Source organism: Carassius carassius, chromosome 39, assembly GCF_963082965.1.
Source record: "Carassius carassius chromosome 39, fCarCar2.1, whole genome shotgun sequence".
NCBI lineage: Eukaryota > Metazoa > Chordata > Actinopteri > Cypriniformes > Cyprinidae > Carassius > Carassius carassius.
Window position 1 is genome coordinate 7478850 of NC_081793.1, and position 21884 is coordinate 7500733.

General features: G+C 36.8%; 1 protein-coding gene across 1 annotated transcript in view; it reads left to right on the plus strand.

The window, feature by feature from the left end:
- LOC132121321 (wings apart-like protein homolog) overlaps positions 1 to 21884 on the plus strand; it is an 89421-nt gene that overhangs the window by 63646 nt on the left and 3891 nt on the right. Inside the window, exons 14-19 of the mRNA XM_059530613.1 lie at positions 2724 to 2896; positions 6857 to 6972; positions 12558 to 12722; positions 13562 to 13766; positions 19479 to 19567; positions 20482 to 20577. Of these exons, the coding sequence (XP_059386596.1) occupies positions 2724 to 2896; positions 6857 to 6972; positions 12558 to 12722; positions 13562 to 13766; positions 19479 to 19567; positions 20482 to 20577 (844 nt within the window). The remainder of the gene's footprint in view (positions 1 to 2723; positions 2897 to 6856; positions 6973 to 12557; positions 12723 to 13561; positions 13767 to 19478; positions 19568 to 20481; positions 20578 to 21884) is intronic.

The window sequence follows — 21884 nt, forward strand, 5'->3', positions numbered from 1 at the left end:
GAAATGCTTTCCTCGTTGAACAAGCATAACCACAGAGTAAGCTACCTTTTAATTCAGGAGCCCATTTTATTTTCCACTTAAATCCATTTTATTTTCCACTAAATTCTGTTTTATGATCTTAATACAAATTTATCATGAAATATTGTCTAATGGGAAAAAAAATTATAAATATTTAAAAATGTCAAGTCAGACAAAAAAGAAATAAAATGCAAAATTTAAATTAAATTTAATATTTAATAATTGACAAAACATTGCATTTTTACATGGATAACAAATATTGTGATTGTATTATGTTACTTTTTTTTCTTTTATTTAAAATTACAATATTAGTACAATTCAGGATACAATAATCATATATTTGTCATAATTTCTTCTAGTTAAACCAATTTTGGTGGTTTGTTTGAAAGATGTTTGAGGTTCTGTGTTTATTTGAAGATGGTTTTTCTCAAATTAAATAGTGAAAAGTTTGTGAAGTGACTCTCAGAACAACTCTGAAGATGAAGTTTATGTTCCCGGCAGAAGCTTAAAACATTGTGAGCATCTCGTGTGTTTGTGTAGTAGACAAAACGGCACCTGCAAACACACACAGAACAAGCAGACATTTTAGAGACACACTGACTAGCAGTTTTCGCATTTTTTGCTGTGTTATGGCACAGCACGTGCTGTGTTATGGGCTGTTAGATTGATACATATCGAGCAGAGCCGATCTTCCCTATATGCAATGTATGCATGTCTAGGGTCCCTGAAACATTAGGGGGGCTCCTTGATCTCAGTGATATATTTAATTTTTGTTTAATTTTGGCCAGCAGTAATGAAAACATGAATGTTCCTTTCCTTAATGCGGTGCGCTATCGCCCTTTCCTATGTAACATCCAAATCAGTCAAATCATATAACGTGATTTGATGTCATATACAGTCGCCTGCCGTTCTTGGTCAATACTAAAAATTGAGTGCAATTCACACTGAGCCACTGAAGAAACACTGTTCCCCAAGTGCTTTCCGTGTGCGCAATTCGAGATGGACTGAAACACGGACAAATATAGGCTACTTTTTTGCACTTTGTACGTCAAAATGCCCGTCTTAAGTTTTTACTAAACACAGTCAGTTATGTCTTTAGTGAAAATAAACAGTTTGAAAAGTCAGTATCTGTGCATTCCATAGCTGCTCTCTGTCATCTGTTAATTAAACAACAAAAGAAAATTATTTCACTGCTTTTCACTGAATATTGTATAACTTTATGAATCAATTTCGGTTTAAATTATATGCTGAAGTGCTTTATTTTTTACATTTGATTACTTAACTAACTTTGAAATTCTGCCCCAGAAGTCTAGGATCGGCTCTGATCCTGATATCAAGTAAATGTCCAGAGCTTATTATTGTTATGAACAAACTTGATTGCGACCTCAATATACCATTTATGTCCCTAGTTCATACTGCTCTTTTACATACAATGAATTTGATTTGTGCACTACACAAGAGATCTAAAGCAATATAATAACTTTTGTGTAAGAAAATAGATAGGATAAGTACAAGATGTAAGAATTGAAATCTTTTCAGTGATCTGTCCCTTTAAGATGTTTTTAGAAACTAAAAGAATAATTTGCAATAATTCTTCAAATGAACATGTAGTGTTGTCACGATACCAAAATTATTGTTTCGATACGATACCTAGTCAAGAATTGCGAGTTCGATACTTTTTCGATACTTTTCCTGAAAAGGGAAAATACACTCTCAAATATCATTGATTTATTTTAAAACCGGGACAACATTCTAATCATATAACACACTAATAAATGAACATATGAACAGCAGATATATTAAACATTTGAACAAAATATGAAATATCAAAATATAAAAAATAAAATAGAGCAATGACATTCAAGGTAAAGAAAGAATAAATTTAGCAGCATTATCTCAGTTATCATAAGAAAAATAAGAGTAATAAATTTATCTTGATTCTGAACTTTGAATAAAAATATGAACAGCGATTAAATTAAACAATGTTTCTGATTTAGAAGATTAAATGTCAAAAGATAAATAATATCAATTTAAGCAATGGCATTAAAGTAAAAAAAAAAAAAAAAGCAAATAAAATTTAGCAGCAATATCTCAGATATTGTAACTTATTCTGTCAGTTGTGCAACCTTTTCAGGGTCAGTGAGCGAAGCATGTAAATCTCAATCAGCAATCAGCAGATACAAAGCGCAGTTATAGGTGCTGTGCAGATATGCCCTTTTTCATATTTAGCATACAAAACATAACTCCACGTTTAATCCATGATTAATGTGAATATTATATATGAACTGTCTGACCAAACAATTAAAATGTTAATTATACAAGAAAACCTCGTGCTTTGTTCATCTGAACAACTTATTTAAACTATTTAATGCGATTATGCACACATTTTAGTAAAGCCAAATCAGTTTAGTAAAGCCACTAATGCAGCCATCTCGCTGTAGTGCTTGTTTGCTGCTTGTGTGAGGAGACAAAACACAGACGTCCATAGGGAAGGCACTGGAAGCGTGCGTTGCACACACCAACATGAAATACTTCTTTACAAATACAAATACAAATCTGGAATGCAGTCATTTTTTGAAGTATTGATACTAATAAATGTAGGAATCGTGACGTTTTTAATTTCAGAGAATCGCGATACTTTTGAAGTATCGGTGCACCGTGCAACACTATGAACATGACATTTTTGTTTTGTCTGTTTGTTTTAGGGCATTATGGCACTGTGAGGAGATGATCCAGAGGTACAGTCGAGAGGTGAACAGAGGCCTGTGCTCGTCAGGCATGCCTCTGCCTTACTGCAGCAACAGCAATGTGGGGAAAGCTGTAGAAGACTGTATGCGAGCCATCATTGGAGTCCTGCTTAATCTCACACATGACAACGGTCAGTACAAAGACCATTATGTTCAACTTAACAAACCTTCTACTTAGACTGTGATGGATTGCATTTGTAAATATAACAGTGTTGAAAAGCTACTTTTCCCTTCATTGAAAGTCCATACCCCCAAAATGTTGATGCTTTATTAAATTCAGAAAGACATTGTAAATATAATCCATATAAATCGATTTGTATGGTGAACAGACATAATTCAGACATAGAAACACTGATCAGCACATATACAGTCGTGGCCAAAAATATTGCCACCCTTGGTAAATATGATCAAAGAAGGCTGTGAAAATGTTTTGATCTTTTATTTAAAAAATCACTCCAGACCCTTTAGATTCACAGCTCCATATTGGTGCTTCTCCTTTTCAGTTTACCCCACTCATTTTCTGTAGGGTTCAGGTCAGAGGACTGGAATGGCTATAACAGAAGCTTGGTTTTGGGCTAAGTGACCCATTTCTGTGTTGTTTTTTAGGTTTGTGTTTGGATTATTGTTTGGTTGGAAGATCCAAACATGGCCCATTATAAGATTTCTAACAGTCAGTCACTTACTGATTTTTTTATCTGTTGGTATTTGATAGAATCGACGATGCCATGTATCTAAACAAGATGTCCAGGTCCTCCAGCAGAAATATAGGCCCACAACATCAAAAATACAGCAGTATATTTCATTGTACACATGGGGTACTTTTTATCTCTGTGTTCACCAAACCCATCTTGAGTGTTTGCTGCTAAAAAGCAATTTTATTTTTGTTTCATCTCACCATAGAAGCCAGTCCCATTTGAAGTTCCACTCATGTCTGATAACTGATTATGCTTTAGTTTGTTCTTGGATGAGCTACTGTAGGATAATATATCTTGAAGCCCTCCCAAACAACATGTGTTTATGTAGGTGCTGTTTGACTTTTTTTTTTTTTTTTTTTTTTTTTTTTTTTTTTTTTAAGGTTTTCTGAACCCGAGACTCAACTATTTTCTGCAATTCTCCAACTGTGATCCTTGGAGAGTCTTTAGCCACTCAAACTCTCCTTCTCACTGTGCATTAGGACGATATAGACACACGTCCTCTTCCAGGCAGTTTTGTAACATTTTCTGTTGATTGGAAATTCTTAATTATTGCCCTGGTGGTGGAAATGGGAATTTTCAGTGTTCTAGCTCTTTTCTTAAAGCAATTTCACTTATTTATGAAGCTCAGTTATCTTTTGCTGCACATCAGAAATATATCTTTGGTTTTTCTCATTGTGATGGGTGATTTAAGGGAATTTGGGCTTTGTTTTCCCTCCTCTTAATATTTCTGTGAAACAGGAAGCCATGGTTGGATAATTTCATGTTTATGGCTATGTTCACACTGCAGGCTGAAACGACCCAATTCCGATTTTTTTTGCCCCTATGCGACCTGTTTCTGATCTTTTCATGACAGTCTGAACGACACAGATCCGATCTTTTCAAATGCGACCCAGGCCACTTGGGTATGTGGTCCTAAATCCGATACGTATCCGATCTTTTGAAATGCGACCTCCGTCTGAACGGCCAGGTCACATGTATCCGACCCGTACGTCATTGATACGCTACAAACGTTATAATTCTGCGTTAAAGTAGGCGGGAATGAGAAGATAAACAACAACCATGGTGGACGATGCTTCTTAAATAACTTTAATATTGCTAAACGAGCTCCGCTGTTGACTACACTGTTGTTGACATCCATGTTTAGCTACTTCCGCAAACAACGAGTGACGTTGTTGGCCGTTGAGTACTCTTCTGCGCATGCGGATCACTTTTGGGTCATTTCACGTTCACACAGGAGTTCACAAAATGTCGCGTTTAATTGGAAATGTGAACGGCCTTGCAAATAAATCTAATTTTTTTAAAATCGGAATTGAGCATTAAGCCCTGCAGTGTGAACGTAGCCTATAATCAAGCTGGAGTGCTCAGAATTGTGAATATAAATGGCAATATACTTCAGAGATATTTTGCCCATAAGAATTTCTAGGGGTGCCAATAATTGTGTCCAACGAGTATTTGAGAAAATCCTTTATTTCATAATGATATTTCCACCCATTTTAAATTCTTATCCAATGAAAGGATACATTTTTGTGAATTTTTAAAATAAAAGATCAGAAGGATTAACAATGCAGATAAATGTTCACAGCCTTCTTTGATCATATTTACCAAGGGTGCCGATATTTTTGGCCATGACTGTATAGAGTACATCAATACTGGTTTAATGGAAGCCTGATGATGCTTGGATAACGTGCAACAACCACTAAGGTTTGTTTGTTTGTGTCAAGCAAGTACATTAGGCTTTTGTTTGCCATATTTGATGTATTGTGTATGCGCATTGAATACATGAAAATGTGAACAAAAGCCTTAATTATTTGTTGTCTTTATGTACTTTGACACATCTGACAGGCCAAATTCAGTAAAACTGAATGTTAGTGACTGTGCTTGAAGTGTAAAAAAAAAAAAGTGTTTTGACCATTTTCTTATGCATTTTTCCCCCATAGAACTGCAGTTTGCACTACTGAAAAAGGGATGTCATAGATTATTCTTTCTCAGCACACAGAACCAATTAATCAATGCAATTCATGATCTGTTATTATTGTTAGTTGTACAAGTTGGACCTTGTTCGGAAACCAAATCGCTGATCTGGAGCCGTTTCCATTCATGTCACCCAACTGCGTTTGTACACGTTCGCGTGATCACAAATGCCTGGCTGGTCAGGTTTGGCGAGGCTTTCTCCAATGTGGCCAAATACAAACGAGACTGCGATTGAATGAAAGATGTCAACAAGAAATGTGGCAACGTTTCCTATTTCAAAGAAAGCTCATGCAGACGAGGAGTTAATGCGACCACTTGCTTGGTGGCAACGGGTTGAGTCTGTAGTATCTACACAGGACATCTGAACTCTGTGTCAGTACCTCATAAATAGGACAAGGCAATTTACTGTTGGGGATTTGTCATGTGTCGTGTCGCAAGTGAAGAGTGACTTATGAGTTCTATAGTATTTTGCCGCGCCACTCGCATACTGTAGACAAGGGTGTATTTAACTTTCTTATTTAGGCTACTTTCTTGTTTAACTGTATTAATTATTTTATATTTATTTTAGTGTTTTGCAGGCTGCGTATTCACTGACAGAATTGCTAAAATAAACATGAGCTAACGAGTTAAATCAGGTGTGTGTTATATGACTGAGACTCCAGGACAGTTTTGAAAACATTTTTCAAAAACTGACTCATATAAAATATATTAAATGCATGCACAGTTTTAAGTCAGCTGTAATTATTATTTATTTATTTAATTTAATATTATATATAAATCAAATTAGGGCTGCAACAAACGATTTTGATAATCGATTAATCTAATGATTATTGGGTCGATTAATCAACTAATCATCGATTATTTAGCTGATAATCCGTAGAAATGTATTGATTATTCAATTAGTTAAAATATTGAGTTATACATATTCTAATAAATAAAGGTAATCACTTCAGCTTTTGAAAGTCACATGTAATTAGTTATACAATTAATTTATACAAATAAATATATTTGGCACACAAAATGAGATGGCAGAGAAACTCTTATTCAACCATTTTATCATTTAATTACCTTAAATGTATTTTTGTGGGTCATATGGAAAAGAAACAAAATGAGCAGCCATCCCATTACATTATGCCTTCTAGAATGTTTGTTGTTCTGTTTTTATAAGGCTTAAAGTGAATAAGAATCTTTTGGCTTTCTTACATGGGCTTTGTTCAGTGTGCCAAATGGATTTCTGTTACCAGTGCTGCTTTGGCTATCTGCTCACTAGTATTCCTGCCAAAACCTTCAGCATAATGCAGGAGTACTCTGACTGTTGTTCTCCAAGCTGCTCACATCTGGCATATGACAGAGAAAATCCCTGATTAACTAACTCTGAACTCGTATGTGCAGCAGCCATTGAGTGGGTTGTCTTTCTGTCTGTAGAATGGGGCAGCACAAAGACAGGCGAGCAGGAGGAGTTAATCAGCACGGTGCTGAACTGTGTGCTCAGGGTCCCACAGTACCTGCCGCAGGAGCAGAGGTTCGATATCAGAGTCCTGGTGAGTACACAAGTCTAGTAATTTCACTCCCGAGTTTGTATACATTCAGTGGGAACCAGCAGTGTCCACTAGGAGTCCCTGAGTGCTTTCAAACAACATTACAAAAAATAAATAAATAAAAACTCAGACTGTGATCACATTTGTAATAGGTAACAATGCTACTAATCAAATATATGCAGTATTTATTTGTGAGTTGTATTTGATGATTGTTAAAAAAATAGGTAACATTTTGTTAATTGTAAAATATACAATATACAAATATATAAAATAATTTCACATAAAATGTAAAAAATATATATATATATATTTTTTATACCTTTTTTTATTGTTTTGCAAACAAACTACATATTGGTTTCTATTATAAATTCTCAAAAATATCTTTTTTACATTTTAGTGCAATATATATGGATATAATCTTTGCTGTTTTCTATGTATTCAATTTAATGTGGGGCTGTGAATAATTACTTTTTTTTTTTTTTTAATAATTTATTGTAAAGGTCTAAATATATCCATTCAACAATACATTTTAATAACAATAAGCCAACTGCTAAATATCAGACTGCTGTTTTTCTTTATCACTTGAAACAATTCTAGAACACGAGCAACCTAAATAGACTAAATACAATGACTAGTCATCCCATAAACCAGGAAGTGAGAAAACCGAGACTGTTAATAATTTTTTTAATGAAAATGATTAAATCTTACTCTTGTGTGCTTTAAGTGAAAAAAATATGGAAACCATGTCTCGATTATACTGTTTTACGTATATATATATATATACACACACACACACACACACACACACACACACACATTAGGGGTGTAACGGTACGCAAAAGTTTTTAAAGTCACAGTTCGGTTCATTTTCGGTACAGTAAGGGAAAGAAATGCATACATTAAACTGCAGGTTGTTTATTACTATAAACTGTTTACACTTTTTTTTAAACACTTTTTAATAAAATATAATTAAATATATATATAATAAAAAAAGAATAAGAAATAAAATACTGATGCAAAGTTCTCCACTAAATAAAATACTCTCAGGCCATCCTTTAAAATATTATTGTTTGCCGTAACCCGACCGACCCTGTCAATTTAGGACCGACTCAAATTTTTTGTTTTGTTTTTTTTTTTAGTCCGACTGACTTGCCGGTTGTACAGTCGTGGCCAAAAGGTTTGAGAATTACATAAATATTGGAAAAGTTGCTGCTTAATTTTTTATAATAGCAATTTGCATATACTCCAGAATGTTATGAAGAGTGATCAGATGAATTGCATCGTCCTTCTTTACCATGAAAATGAACTTAATCCCAAAAAAACCTTTCCACTGCATTTCATTGCTGTCATTAAAGGACCTGCTGAGATCATTTCAGTAATCGTCTTGTTAACTCAGGTGAGAATGTTGACGAGCACAAGGCTGGAGATCATTATGTCAGGCTGATTGGGTTAGAATGGCAGACTTGACATGTTAAAAGGAGGGTGATGTTTGAAATCATTGTTCTTCCATTGTTAACCATGGTGACCTGCAAAGAAACGCGTGCAGCCATCATTGCGTTGCATAAAAATGGCTTCACAGGCAAGGATATTGCACCTAAATGAACAATTTATAGGATCATCAAGAACTTCAAGGAAAGAGGTTCAATTCTTGTAAAGAAGGCTTCAGGGCGTCCAAGAAAGTCCAGCAAGCGCCAGGATTGTCTCCTAAAGAGGATTCAGCTGTGGGATCGGAGTGCCACCAGTGCAGAGCTTGCTCAGGAATGGCAGCAGGCAGGTGTGAGCGCATCTGCACGCACAGTGAGGCCAAGACTTTTGGAAGATGGCCTGGTGTCAAGAAGGGCAGCAAAGAAGCCACTTCTCTCCAAAAAAAACATCAGGGACAGATTGATCTTCTGCAGAAAGTATAGTGAATGGACTGCTGAGGACTGGGGCAAAGTCATATTCTCCGATGAAGTCCCTTTCCGATTGTTTGGGGCATCTGGAAAAAGGCTTGTCCGGAGAAGAAAAGGTGAGCGCTACCATCAGTCCTGTGTCATGCCAACAGTAAAGCATCCTGACACCATTCATGTGTGGGGTTGCTTCTCATCCAAGGGAGTGGGCTCACTCACAATTCTGCCCAAAAACACAGCCATGAATAAAGAATGGTACCAAAACACCCTCCACCAGCAACTTCTTCCAACAATCCAACAACAGTTTGGTGAAGAATAATGCATTTTCCAGCACGATGGAGCACCGTGCCATAAGGCAAAAGTGATAACTAAGTGGCTCGGGGTACATAATGTTGAAATTTTGGGTCCATGGCCTGGAAACTCCCCAGATCTTAATCCCATTGAGAACTTGTGGTCAATCCTCAAGAGGTGGGTGGACAAACAAAAACCCACTAATTCTGACAAACTCCAAGAAGTGATTATGAAAGAATGGGTTGCTATAAGTCAGGATTTGGCCCAGAAGTTGATTGAGAGCAAGCCCAGTCAAATTGCTGAGGTCCTAAAAAAAAAGAAGGGCCAACACTGCAAATACTGACTCTTTGCATAAATGTCATGTAATTGTCGATAAAAGCCTTTGAAACGTATGAAGTGCTTGTAATTATATTTCAGTACATCACAGAAACAACTGAAACAAAGATCTAAAAGCAGTTTAGCAGCAAACTTTTTCAAAACTAATATTTATGTAATTTTCAAAACTTTTGGCCATGACTGTACATTTGCGTTAAGACCGACCAATTTTTATTTTTTTACTCTTCAAACAACTAATACAAAAGCAATAAAATAATATTAATAATATTTTAGTAAGTATTGTAAATATATAAATTGCCTAGGCCTACATATAAATGAAGACTACGTTCTTTCTTTAAAAATAAAACCCATAACGTCATCTATGTTTACACGGATGTCACACTATGGCCTGTGCGTTCGCTTCGTCTCTCATTCACTGTCAGAGTCAACGGTTCGCTCTTGGTAATGATGGCTGCGGCTGCAGTAAACAAAATGTTCGCGGTCACTGTTCAAAGTCATACGGGTTCGGGCACCATAATACATCTAAAAAATTTATTAAAACAGCTCGACACCGCTTTGACTTGGCACAAAGTTCTGGAAAAAAACAGATCTGTTCCCACACCCTTTCCCGTCTAGTCTAAAACTTATCTTATCTTAAAACTTAAATCGATTGGACCAACCAACACAAGTTTCGAAAATGAAAATATGAAATTGATTTTAACGGCCTTCTCTCAGAGCGCGTCCAAGTTTTCTTTTTTTTCTTTTTTGTGGAACACGCGTCACACAGCAACTGCAGCTTTGGACACACACACATAACAGCAAATAATATTTCTGCACAGTGTTTCTCTTTTTACAACAGAAATTTAAATTCTGCCGGTATTCAAAATGAGGTTTGCAATGATGCGCCCGAAGGCACGTCTTGAAGACCCAATCAGTGACGTCACGATATGATAATTTGTTTAAATTCATACCTACATAATCACCGTCACCAAAATTGTACTTTTTTTTTTTTAATTGAAACTTGGAAGAAAAAAAAATATGGACCTACCTACCTTTCTTACAATTTTTTTTTGTACTGTTACTGCAAACCAAAATATTTTTAAGGATGGCCTCAGTCTCAAACCAATATCACATAATAAAATGTAATGAAAAATATAAATAAATAACTATGATGACAGTGCAGCATTACCAATCCCAGCTTGTAGGCCTGCTCATATTAAAAAAATATATAATTTTTCCAAAGTGTAATGTGCAGCAACAACAGTTTCAGTTTTAAGACCAGGGCGGGATTTGCGCTGAACACGGAGACTTCCGCCACTTAATATGTTCGTGTGGAAACACGAAAATGTACCTATGTTCCGGACACAAAATATTGCATTCAGTCATTCGGTGCACCATTACGTGCACCGTACCGAAAGCCCTTTACCGAAACGGTCCGGTACAACAAAATTATTCAACCCCTTTGATCTGCAAGGCATTTTGCTGCGTCGAACAACATTTTATGAAAACAATTTAACAAAGGCATCAGGAAAGTATTAGAGAAAGTTTGTTAATACAATTAAATGATTATGAGAATGGAACACTGAATCATGATGAAATTCAAATTGACATTTTTTTTCAAAACCTCCAAAACTCAAATTTTGTGCAGAATCTTTTATTCTTTAAAATCACCAATAAGCGCTACCTGTAAGTATCTACTACAGTCTTGGCTCATTCATCCCCTGAAAAAGCTTCCAGATCACTGATCATCTTTGGTTTTCTCACTGACCGCTGCTTTCTTTAAATTTAACCAGATATTTTCAATGAGGATTAAATTCTGGAGACTGAACAGGCCACTCAAGAACATTCTATAACTGATCGCTGAACCAAGCAGAAGTAGATTTGTACTTTGGGATGACTGTCCTGGAGGAAAGTCCATTGATTCAGCTTCAGTCTTTTCACCAAAGGCATCACAATTCTTGTCAAAATGGCCTGATACTTCAAAGAATCCATGATGTCCTTCATACAGTCATGATTTCTACTTCCTGCTACAGTTAAGAAACCCCATAACAGGACTGATCCACCTCCAGTTTGATGAAGGAGCTGGTGTTCTTCTGCTTATGAGCTTTGCCGCTGATCCATGGATCCAAAAAGTTCCAGTTTGGTCACATAACCCCATATAACACTCCTCCAGAACTCCACAGGTCTACACAACTGAATTTTATCAAGTTCAAGTCTGCCTTTTGCTCTTCTTGATCAAGAGTGGTATTCATCAAGATGTCTCAACATGTAGACCATACTTGTCTAGTGTTCTTCTTACACACTGCACTGAAATGGTTTTCCTCCTTTCATCGAGTCATCTTGCAAGTCTTTGGCTTAACATTGCATATTTTTTTTCAGTTGCTTTGATTAAACATTTTATGATATCCTGCACCCTCAAAGGTTTTCTGGTACAACACGCTTTAGGCTAAGAAATAAAGCTGAGAACAGTGTCTGTGTCTAAGAAACCTTCATACGTATAGCCTTAGCCTTTCTAAAGTAATACAATATTTATTCTCTGTCTTTTGTGAGATCTCTGTTGACATACTAACTGTATGTATGTGTAACAACTCAAGCTAATTCTGTTTTTAATAGTTTCTAAAGGCTTAATTATGTTTTGAGACTGTTTTATTCCCCACCATGCAAATAAGTGATTTTAAAAAACAGCAATGTTGAATAGGGGTTGAATAATTATGACAGCAGTATTATTAAAAAAATCTTATTACTCAAAAATATTACATTATATATTGACTATCACTTTTAATATGCCAGTGAACTGTTATAGATGCAATTTTAATTTTATACTGGATCTTCAGAAAAGCTTGTATTTGTAAAGTGCTGCAGTCTCTGAGGGAGTAATTTTGATTGCAACTACATACATATGTGTGTGTGTGTGTGTGTTTTAGTACCATTTATACATCTAAAATATTTTTAGATTGTCAATCAAATTTTTTTTTATGTTTTTGCAATCCAGTCATGTGTTATGTTTTGCTATCAAAGTGAAACCAGATTTTCTGCCTGTGTTTCTTTTGATCTAAATTAGGTGTTTTTATTGTATTTGTGTGTGTTTTTTAGGGTCTGGGCTTGCTCATTAATCTGGTTGAGTACAGCGCGAGGAACAGACACTTTCTGGTGGAGCTGCAAATGGAGGGAAGTGAAGTCTGGGACTCCATGTGTGTGTCTGACAAAGATGAGTTGCAGACTCAAAGATCTTGCAGTGCCATTGCTGCTCTGGTGAAGGTAAAAACACAAACAGAGAAACAGCTGCATGTGTCCACGCTTCACACTTAAAGAAAACAGGACCTAGTATTATTACACCTATTATTATGACAAGTGGTCACTCAAAACACATTGCTGTTTTACACATGGTAGTAAAATGTCTCAACTGCATCCTCTGTGACCGCTAGTTATCAGATTTTGTTGAGGAAGTTCTCAGATTTCATGACTACATACATCACTGTTGATAGTGCATCAGTGCATGGTGTTCATACAATTAATCGCTAAAATAAAATTATAAATTTGTGTACAGTTTGGTATTCAAATTCATGATAAAGCGGACCATTAAAGGGATAGTTCACCCAAAACTGAAAATTACCCCTGACTTTATTTCAGACGAATATATTCAAAGTTCTATTAATAAATGTCCTTGTTCTTCCAAGCTATATAATGGCAGTGAGATTTTGAAGTCCAATAAAGTGCATCCATCCATCATAAAAAGTACTGTACACTGCTCCGTGGGGTTAATTAATGCCTTCTGAAGGAAATTTTTGCTGTATGAAAATTGTGGATATGAATATAAATATTCAAATTATTCTTCTGAAAGAAGAAAGTCATATACACCTATGATGGCTTAAAGGATGAGTTAGGCATGGGGTAATTTTCATTTTTGGGTGAACTATCCTTTTAATGCATCTGCGCATGAATAGAAATATTACGTGTAACAGAATAGCATTTGGTTTTCATGGTGAGAAATTTCAGTGATTTCCAATATTTTGAATGTGTCCACCAAAAAATTTTTCTCAGATTGGTTCACAAGCAAAACACTAGTAATTGCTTTGTCTCTGTCTCTGCATGTATAGCTTTTTCTTCAGAGAGAGCATGCAGCCATGTTGGCGGAGGCGGAGACGGATGACTTTATCAATGATGCACCGAAGCCCAAATTGGACCAGAGTGGAGAATGGAAAGAGACCAATGAAGAGATCCAGTGGGTAGCTTCAGAAAACAACAGCACAGAGGACAAGACGAAGAAGGGAGAGGAGGATGAAGAACTTGATCTCAACAAAGGTAGACACTACACACAGGGACTAGGTGCAAATATTGCTAATTTTTTTGCCCAGACCGTGAATTTTGATTTATGTGCAAGCCACTTTGGTGGACAACCAATCTCGGTTTGGACACTGAGCAATACAGAGATTTGCTCTCCATCAAGTGATTTTTACTGTTTCAGTTCAGCTCAATGGATGTGCAGCACACCTGTATTTGACATTCTATAAACTCTAGTATGAAGGCACACGACTCACCATCGCTTTGCTGAGAGCATCGTTTCTCACACATGCACTGAGAGAGAGCAAGCAGAATATATGCCAGTTTTTCCTGTAGTGAGCGGTAGGGCTGTGCAATTTGGGGAAAAATATATAAATTAGATTTTTTTTTTTAATAGATATTGCAATTGCGATTTGAGTTGCGATTTAAATTTTGCTTCAGCTTAATATTGTCAATAGTGTGCAGCACAGTATGGGTATCAGTACCCTGCTGAAAAAAACAAACAAACAAAACATAAATAAATAATAGAAACCATCACAGAATTTCTTATGGTTTCCATCCATCATCCATCCATCATCTTCTGCTTTTCTGGGGCCAGGTCGCGGGGGCAGCAGTCTAAGCAAAGACACCCAGACTTCCCTCTCCCTAGACACTTCCTCCAGCTCTTCTGGGGGGGATACCGAGGCATTCCCAGGCCAGCCGAGAGACATAGTCCCTCCAGTGTGTCCTTGGTCTTCCCCGGGGCCTCCTCCCAGTGGGATGTGCCCAGAACACCTCCCCGGGAAGACATCCAGGAGGCATTCGGAACAGATGCCCGAGCCACCTTAGCTGGCCCCTCTCGATGTGGAGGAGCAGCAGCTCTACTCTGAGCTCTTCCCGAGTGGCGAGCTCCTCACCCTATCTCTAAGGGAACGCCCAGCCGCCGTATGGAGAAAGCTCATTTTGGTCGCCTTTATCCGGGATCTTTTGGTCGCCTCTATCCGGGATCTTGTCCTTTCGGTCATGACCCACAGCTCATGACCAAAGGTGAGAGTAGGAACGTAGATCGACCAGTAAATCGAGAGCTTCGCCTTGCAGCTTAGCTCTTTTTTTACCACGACAGACAGGTACATTGACTGCATCACTGCAGAAGCTGCACCGATCTGCCTGTCAATCTCCCACTCCATCAATCCCTCATTCGTGAACAAGAACCCAAGATACTTGAACTCCTCCACTTGAGGTAGGAGCTCTCCACCAACCTGAAGGGGACAAGCCAACCTTTTTCGGTTAACCCTTGTGCGTTGTTGGGGACGTTTTCGTCCACTAGGGGGTAAAGTTTAGTCTTATTTTGGCCACAACTTTCTCTGTGTTTGAGCTAATGGAATGATTTTTGGTGACGAATCTTATTTTGACCCATATTTTGGGAAACTGCTTTGAAAATTTTTCAAAAACTCAATGGTACACTGTGGGCAAATTCACTACCCTTTCGGGATGTTCGTGGATGAAAACATCCACTAAATTAAACTTCTGTAAAAATGTATCAGATAAATATTTTTTTCAATTTTTTTTGCATAAATCTTTTAATCAACCTCAGTCCTGATAAAAACTACCACATTTTAAAAAAAAATTCCAAGATTTTAACTTTTTAATTACCAATTTCATAAATGATGTCACTGATTTGGGAAAAAAACACACAAAATTACATATTTTCAATATAAAAAGTGATTGTTGACTGGATTTATTTTTACCTTTTATCACAGTCTTGGGCATGTCAAAGATTAGTAACAAGATTGGCTTTGATGCATTGTTAGTTTTTGTGCAGCATTAGATTTACATTTTTTCTCCCTAATTTGTTGTTGGTGGCTGTTTTTGCCCCATTGACTTCCATTATAACGACATTTTTGATTGCAAAGCCATGACACCATATAATCATGCATTCTTGATTGTTTGTGGTTTTCATTTTTGGGAAGAGGTAAAAAAATGTATTTTTACAGTTGATCACTAGGTGGGACCATTAACCCTTTAAATAGGCCTGTGCAAAAAAAAAGGCTTGGTTTCTGGCTTGTATACGGAGTATAACAGCAAATTATAGTGTTCGTGTGTGTGTGAGATTATTGATTGTTGGTGGTTTTCCCTGTTGGGAAGAGGTAACATTTGTTATTTTTTACAGTTGATCACTAGGTGGGACCATTAACCAATAGGCCTGTGCAAAAAAAGGCTTAGCTTCTGGCTTGTATGGAGTTATATGGAGTATAATAGCAAATTATAGTGTGTGTGTGTGATAGAGAGAGAGAGAGAAAGAGAGGGTGTGAGAGAGACCTTTGTGCACTTACCTTGATGTACAGTATCTGAAAAAATCAAAATATGCACCTCATGCTCTCAGAACAACATGGAGTAAACAATAAAAAAAAGAATTGTGTTTATGCACCTGCTTCCTTTTGATGGTGAAAAGTACAGATGGCCTATAAGTGAAATGCTCCTCTTTTCTTGATGGTAAAGCCAGTTTAAAACCTTAAAATCCTGTAAAAAAAAATGTACTTTGCATCAAATTTATGAACATAATGTATTATCAACCAAAATGCAATACCAACTTCAAATAAGCTGCAGCTCGCTGGAGGGGTCACGCTACATAATCATTTCTAAAACTTTTGTACAAGTCAAGCCCTTTCTCTTGTTGCTTGCTGCTCTTCTCACCATTAAATATCCAGCACGATGGCATGCACGTGTTTAAATCCACATACTTTGCTTTTGTTTAGTTTATTCGCATGTTAAGTCTGACGTCACGTAGCAGCGCTTCCGTGTCCAAACACTCTATCAGTTACCACGAGAAAACAACAAAAGGTGCTAATATAAACTCACAATGTGATAGAATACTAGCGAAAAAGTTATAATATTAACCTTTAACTCCATACCAGATAGCCAGACAATGAAAATATAAATATAAAAAAAAATATATAAATTATTTCTGTTTGGGACGCTGTGAGCATGGAGACTGTAGTGTATATCGTAAGTTTGAAATCGTTTAGCTTAAATTATCAATATGAATAAACAGTGCTCATAAACTGCTGCTGAGGTCATATTCTCAAGTGAAGCGAGTTGAGGCCTGGACCCGGAAACAGTGCTTCTTACGTCATCACTTAACAACCGAATACTTTCACCACCATTAAAAGGCAGCAGGTGAATAAATACACTTTTGTTTACTCCATGTAGTTCTAAGAGCTGAGGTGTACATTGTGATTTTCTGAAATACATTAAGGTAAGTGCGCAAAGGTCTCTCTCACACACACTCTTTCTCTCTTTCTCACACACATACACACTCAATATAATATGCTGTTATACTCCATATAGCTTCATATACAAGTCAGAAACTAAGCTTTTTTTGCACAGGCGTATCTAAATGGTTAATGGTCCCACCTAGTGATCAACTGTAAAAATAACAAATGTTACCTCTTCCCAACAGGGAAAACCACCAACAATCAAGAATCTCACACACCCACAACCACTATAATTTGCTGTTATACTCCATATTACTCCATATACAAGCCAGAAACTAAGCCTTTTTTTGCACAGGCCTATCTAAAGGGTTAATGGTCCCACCTAGTGATCAACTGTAAAATTAACAAATTTTACCTCTTCCCAAAAGGGAAAACCACAAACAATCAAGAATGCATGATTACATGGTGTCATGGCTTTGCAATCAAAAAATGTAGTTATAATGGAAGTCAATGGGGCAAAAACAGCCACCAAAGCATTTGGTAGTTTTTATCAGGACTGAGGTTGATTAACAGATTAACAATTTTTCAAATTGAAAAAAAAAATATGAATCTGATACATTTTTACAGCAGTTTAATTGAGTGGATGTTTTCATCCTGAACAACTCGAAAGGGTAGTGAATTTGAGCAATCCACAAGGGTTAAGAACCGAGGCCTCAGAATTGGAGGTGCTGATTCTCATCCCAGCTGCTTCACACTTGACTCTGGTCCCCCTTCTTGAAAAGAGGGACCACCACCCTGCTCTGCCATTCCAACGTACTTTCCCCAACTGCCACATCATGCTGCAGAGGCGTGTCAGCCAAGACAGCCCCACAACATCCAGGGACTTGAGGTACTAAGGGCGGATCTCATCCATCCCTGGTGCCTTGCCACCGGGAAGCTTCTTAACTACCTCGGTGATTTCAGCTTGGGTGATGAACGAGTCCACCTCCGAGCCCTCTGCCTCTGCTTCCTCAATGGATGACATGTTGGTGGGGTTGAGGAGATTCTCGAAGTATTCCTTCCACCGTCTGACGATATCCCCAGCTGAGGTCAACAGCTGCCCACCTCCACTGTAAACAGTATTGGTAGGGCATTGCTTCCCCCTCCTGAGGCGCTGTACTGTTTGCCAGAATCTCTTTGAGGCCAACCGATAGTCTTTCTCCATGGCCTCACCAAACTCCTCCCAGACCCGAGTTTTGCCTCCACAACCACCCGGGCTGCAGCACGCTTGGCCTGCCGGTACCCGTCAGCTGCCTCAGGAGTCCCCAAGCCAGCCAGGCCCGGTCATCATCACTTGCTAATAATGTTAACAACATGCTAGAAACTTGTTAGCGACATGATAGTGACTTGCTAATTATACTAGCAAAATTTGTTAATCATGCTAACAACATACTAGAGACATGCTAGTCACTTTGCTAATCATGCTAGCAACATGCTAGTCACATTGATTAATCATGTTAACAACATGCTAGTGACATGCTAGTAACTTGTTAATCATGCTAACAACATGCTAGTCACTTGCTTTTCATGCTTGTCACTTGGTAATCATGCTGATACTTGCTAGCGACATGCTAGTCACTTTCTAATCATGTTGGAAACATGCTATTGACATGCTAGCAACTTGTTAATCATGTTAATGACAAGCTAGTCACTTGCTAGTCATGATACCAACATGCTAATGATATGGCAATACTGGAAACACGTTAAAGACATGATACTAACTTGCTAATCATGCTAGCGACATACTAGTCACTTGCTAATCATGCTAGCAACATGCTAGTATATAATTTATCTATTTATCAATCTTTCGGTCTATTTATTTTTCTGATAGGTTATATAGCCTTCAAAACTTTAAAACTATTTTAAGTTAGTTAAAACTGAAAACCCTCAAACTTTAAGCTTTTAAAACTACTTCAAACTTTCTGGCTAGGCTTTTTCAAGCCAACTTAAAAATCTAGTTAGTGTTTGCATACTCTAGGTGTCAAAAGTTTTTTTTTTTTTTATGTTTCTGAAGTATTACAATTTAAAAGTAATGTTTTCTATTTTAATCATTTAAAAATGAATTTTTTTTTTTTTTTTAATATTATTGTGGAAACTGAGATGAATGTATTTGTTACTTTTAAACATTTGACACTGAAGACTGCTGATGTAATGGCTGCTTCCTCCTTCCACAACAATAAATGATATTTTAAAATATTTAAATAGAAATGTCATTTTATATTGTGATTTTTATATTACTGTTGTAACTTTTCTTTTTTTAAAAATTCAAAAACACCGTAATTATTCCAAACTTTTGGTGGGTAGTTTAATTAAAAGGTTCTGAAATGAATAAATCTACATTCATTTTGACTTCATTTAAATAAACACACCATAGAATATTGTAGTTGTTGTTTTTTTTATGGGCTCAGATATTTAAATATTAATTACAAAGTTTTTTTAAAGTAATCTGGTTTTATCTGTAAATTTATTTATTTTTTTTTTATTTTATTTTTTTTTTAAGCTCTTCAGCATGCTGGCAAGCACATGGAGGACAGTATTGTGGCGTCATACACTGCACTTCTTTTGGGCTGTCTGTGCCAGGGGAGCCCTGTAAGTAACACATTCAGTGTTTCCTATTTTATATCTTTGATTTATGTCTTGTATCTGTGTCTGCTTAGAACTGTTTTCCTCATATACAAATAGTATTGTATATTATTAATGTTGGGTATGCATTAAGCTCTGCCAAAATTACTACTGTTCATCTAGATACCCTTTATATCCTTGACAAGTGCTCCCTAGTGCCCTCAGTAGTGGAATGATGCCACAGTCTCTGTAAGGTCAGGAGAAACCCAGGCTAGCCCAATAAGAGCACAGTGTTTACTGGTACCGAGTTTTTATTGTAAATATTTCTTTGCTTTTGCTGGGTTTGAGTGATGTTGGTCTAAATTGCAGTTTTCAAGTTTCAGGGCAGGTATCAGAAGAAAGCTGCCCGTGTTGTGTTCTGGTTTTATTAATGGATTTATTTTCAGGATGTTAATAGGTGTTGTTTCTTTTTCATACCACTTATTTTGCTTTTTGACTGACATACACAGCCATTATCTGTCTCACCAATAAACACAGCCCAGATGCAGACACAAAAAGAGATGCCATTTCATCCACTTTTTCTTTTGGATTCAAGTTTGTACACTTTGAGGGTCAAGTTTGATTTGGTTTTAGAAAAAAAGATTGACTTAAAATAGGGTTTCTTTAGGAAGGCCCATCGTCCTGTTTGCAGCTTAGGTTCATTTTAAGGGGCATCAGAGCATTTAGAAGGAGAGAAATATTTGATTTGGATGTGTTTTTGAAGATTGAGCACCATGGAGACTTTGAGTGCTTTGAAAAAAATGATGGCTAGAGATGGAGTGCTGCTGCTTTGATCAACAGAAACTTGCTTTAAAAATCTCCAGACTCTCTTTCAGTGCAGGCCTGAAGTGCACTGTAACCCCAAGTGGGAATGAGCGGCTAATGCTGTGTCTCTCTTTCAGATGAATGTGACTACTGTGAGGGAAAACTTGCCAAAAGGGGATTTTTCAGTCATGACAGAGATGCTGAAGAAGTTCTTGAATTTCATGAACCTTACAGTAAGTACACGCGTTAGTGGTCGACCACTGTAGGGTGGCTTATACTGCAGTTGCTGCAATTTCAGTAATCAATACAGCAAAATTTCACTATTCGCAAACATTTTCTAAATCACTGTTATGTACAGGGTAAACATCGTCGGTCCTGGAGTGCTGATGTCCTGCAGAGTTTAGCTCCAACCCTGAAAAGAAATCTCACCTGCCTGCGATTTAGTAATCCTGAAGACAAGGATTAGCTTGTTCAGGTGTGTTAGATCAGGGTTGAAGCTTAAATCTGCAGCACAGCGGCACTTCAGGACCAATGTTCCCCTGTGCTGAGCAAAAAAGTTCTTTATTGAGCAGAAATTTTAGCCACCTCAGTAAAAACATTATATAAAGAATACCAAAGCGTACCAGAGCTTTTAACTTTTAATGTGCTATTTATATTTGATTTTAAATGATGCACATTTTAGTTTACCTGATTTTTTTTTTTTTAGTGCTGTTTCTCAAGAAATTCTATAAAAATAAACAAACAAAAATCTCACACAGAATAGTTCAATTATTTATAGTAATGCAATATAGCTAATATGAAAAAATTAAACAATCCCCCTTTTTTTTAGGTCAATTGTTTGTTAGGCTTATACTATAATATATATAATATTATTATTACAAGACTTGTGTACAGGTTTGTGCAATGTGCTCTCTATATAAAACTGTATAAATAAAATATGTATATGTATTTACATAGTATCTAATTATTGCCGTTTTCACAGGTACTGAGAAATAAATGGTAAAAACAGGTGGTAATTGCCACGTTAGCTGTTTAAGCTGGAGATGGCATGGGGGAAAAACAGTTTTAATGCCTAGATGTTCAGGTATACAGAGATCTGTAACATCTGCCTGAGGGCAGGAGTGCAAACGGGTTGTGTCCAGAGTGACAGCGGTCCATGATGTAAACCTGCCCATTTCTTCACTCTGGAGTTGTAGAAGACCTGAAGTTTAGGCAGGTGCATGGGAATTATCCTTTCAGCTGTCCTAAAGGTAAAAAAAAAAAAAAAAAAAGTATGGCACAACAGTATAAACAGACTACACCACAGTCGCTTAACTTGCTTATGTTGCTTAATCATGTCACATCACTAAGGTTCTGACAACAAGTTGGAATGTTTGAGTTCTAGGACTTTGCAAGAGTGTGATAAACACAACGCAATGTCTCTAATAACCTCTGTGGTCCCATTTAGCAACTTGTTAGCAACCACATTTTTTAACACAAACAAAAGCTTTGGAAAAAAGAGGGTACTACTTTTATATTTCTTGTCATAGAATAACACCTG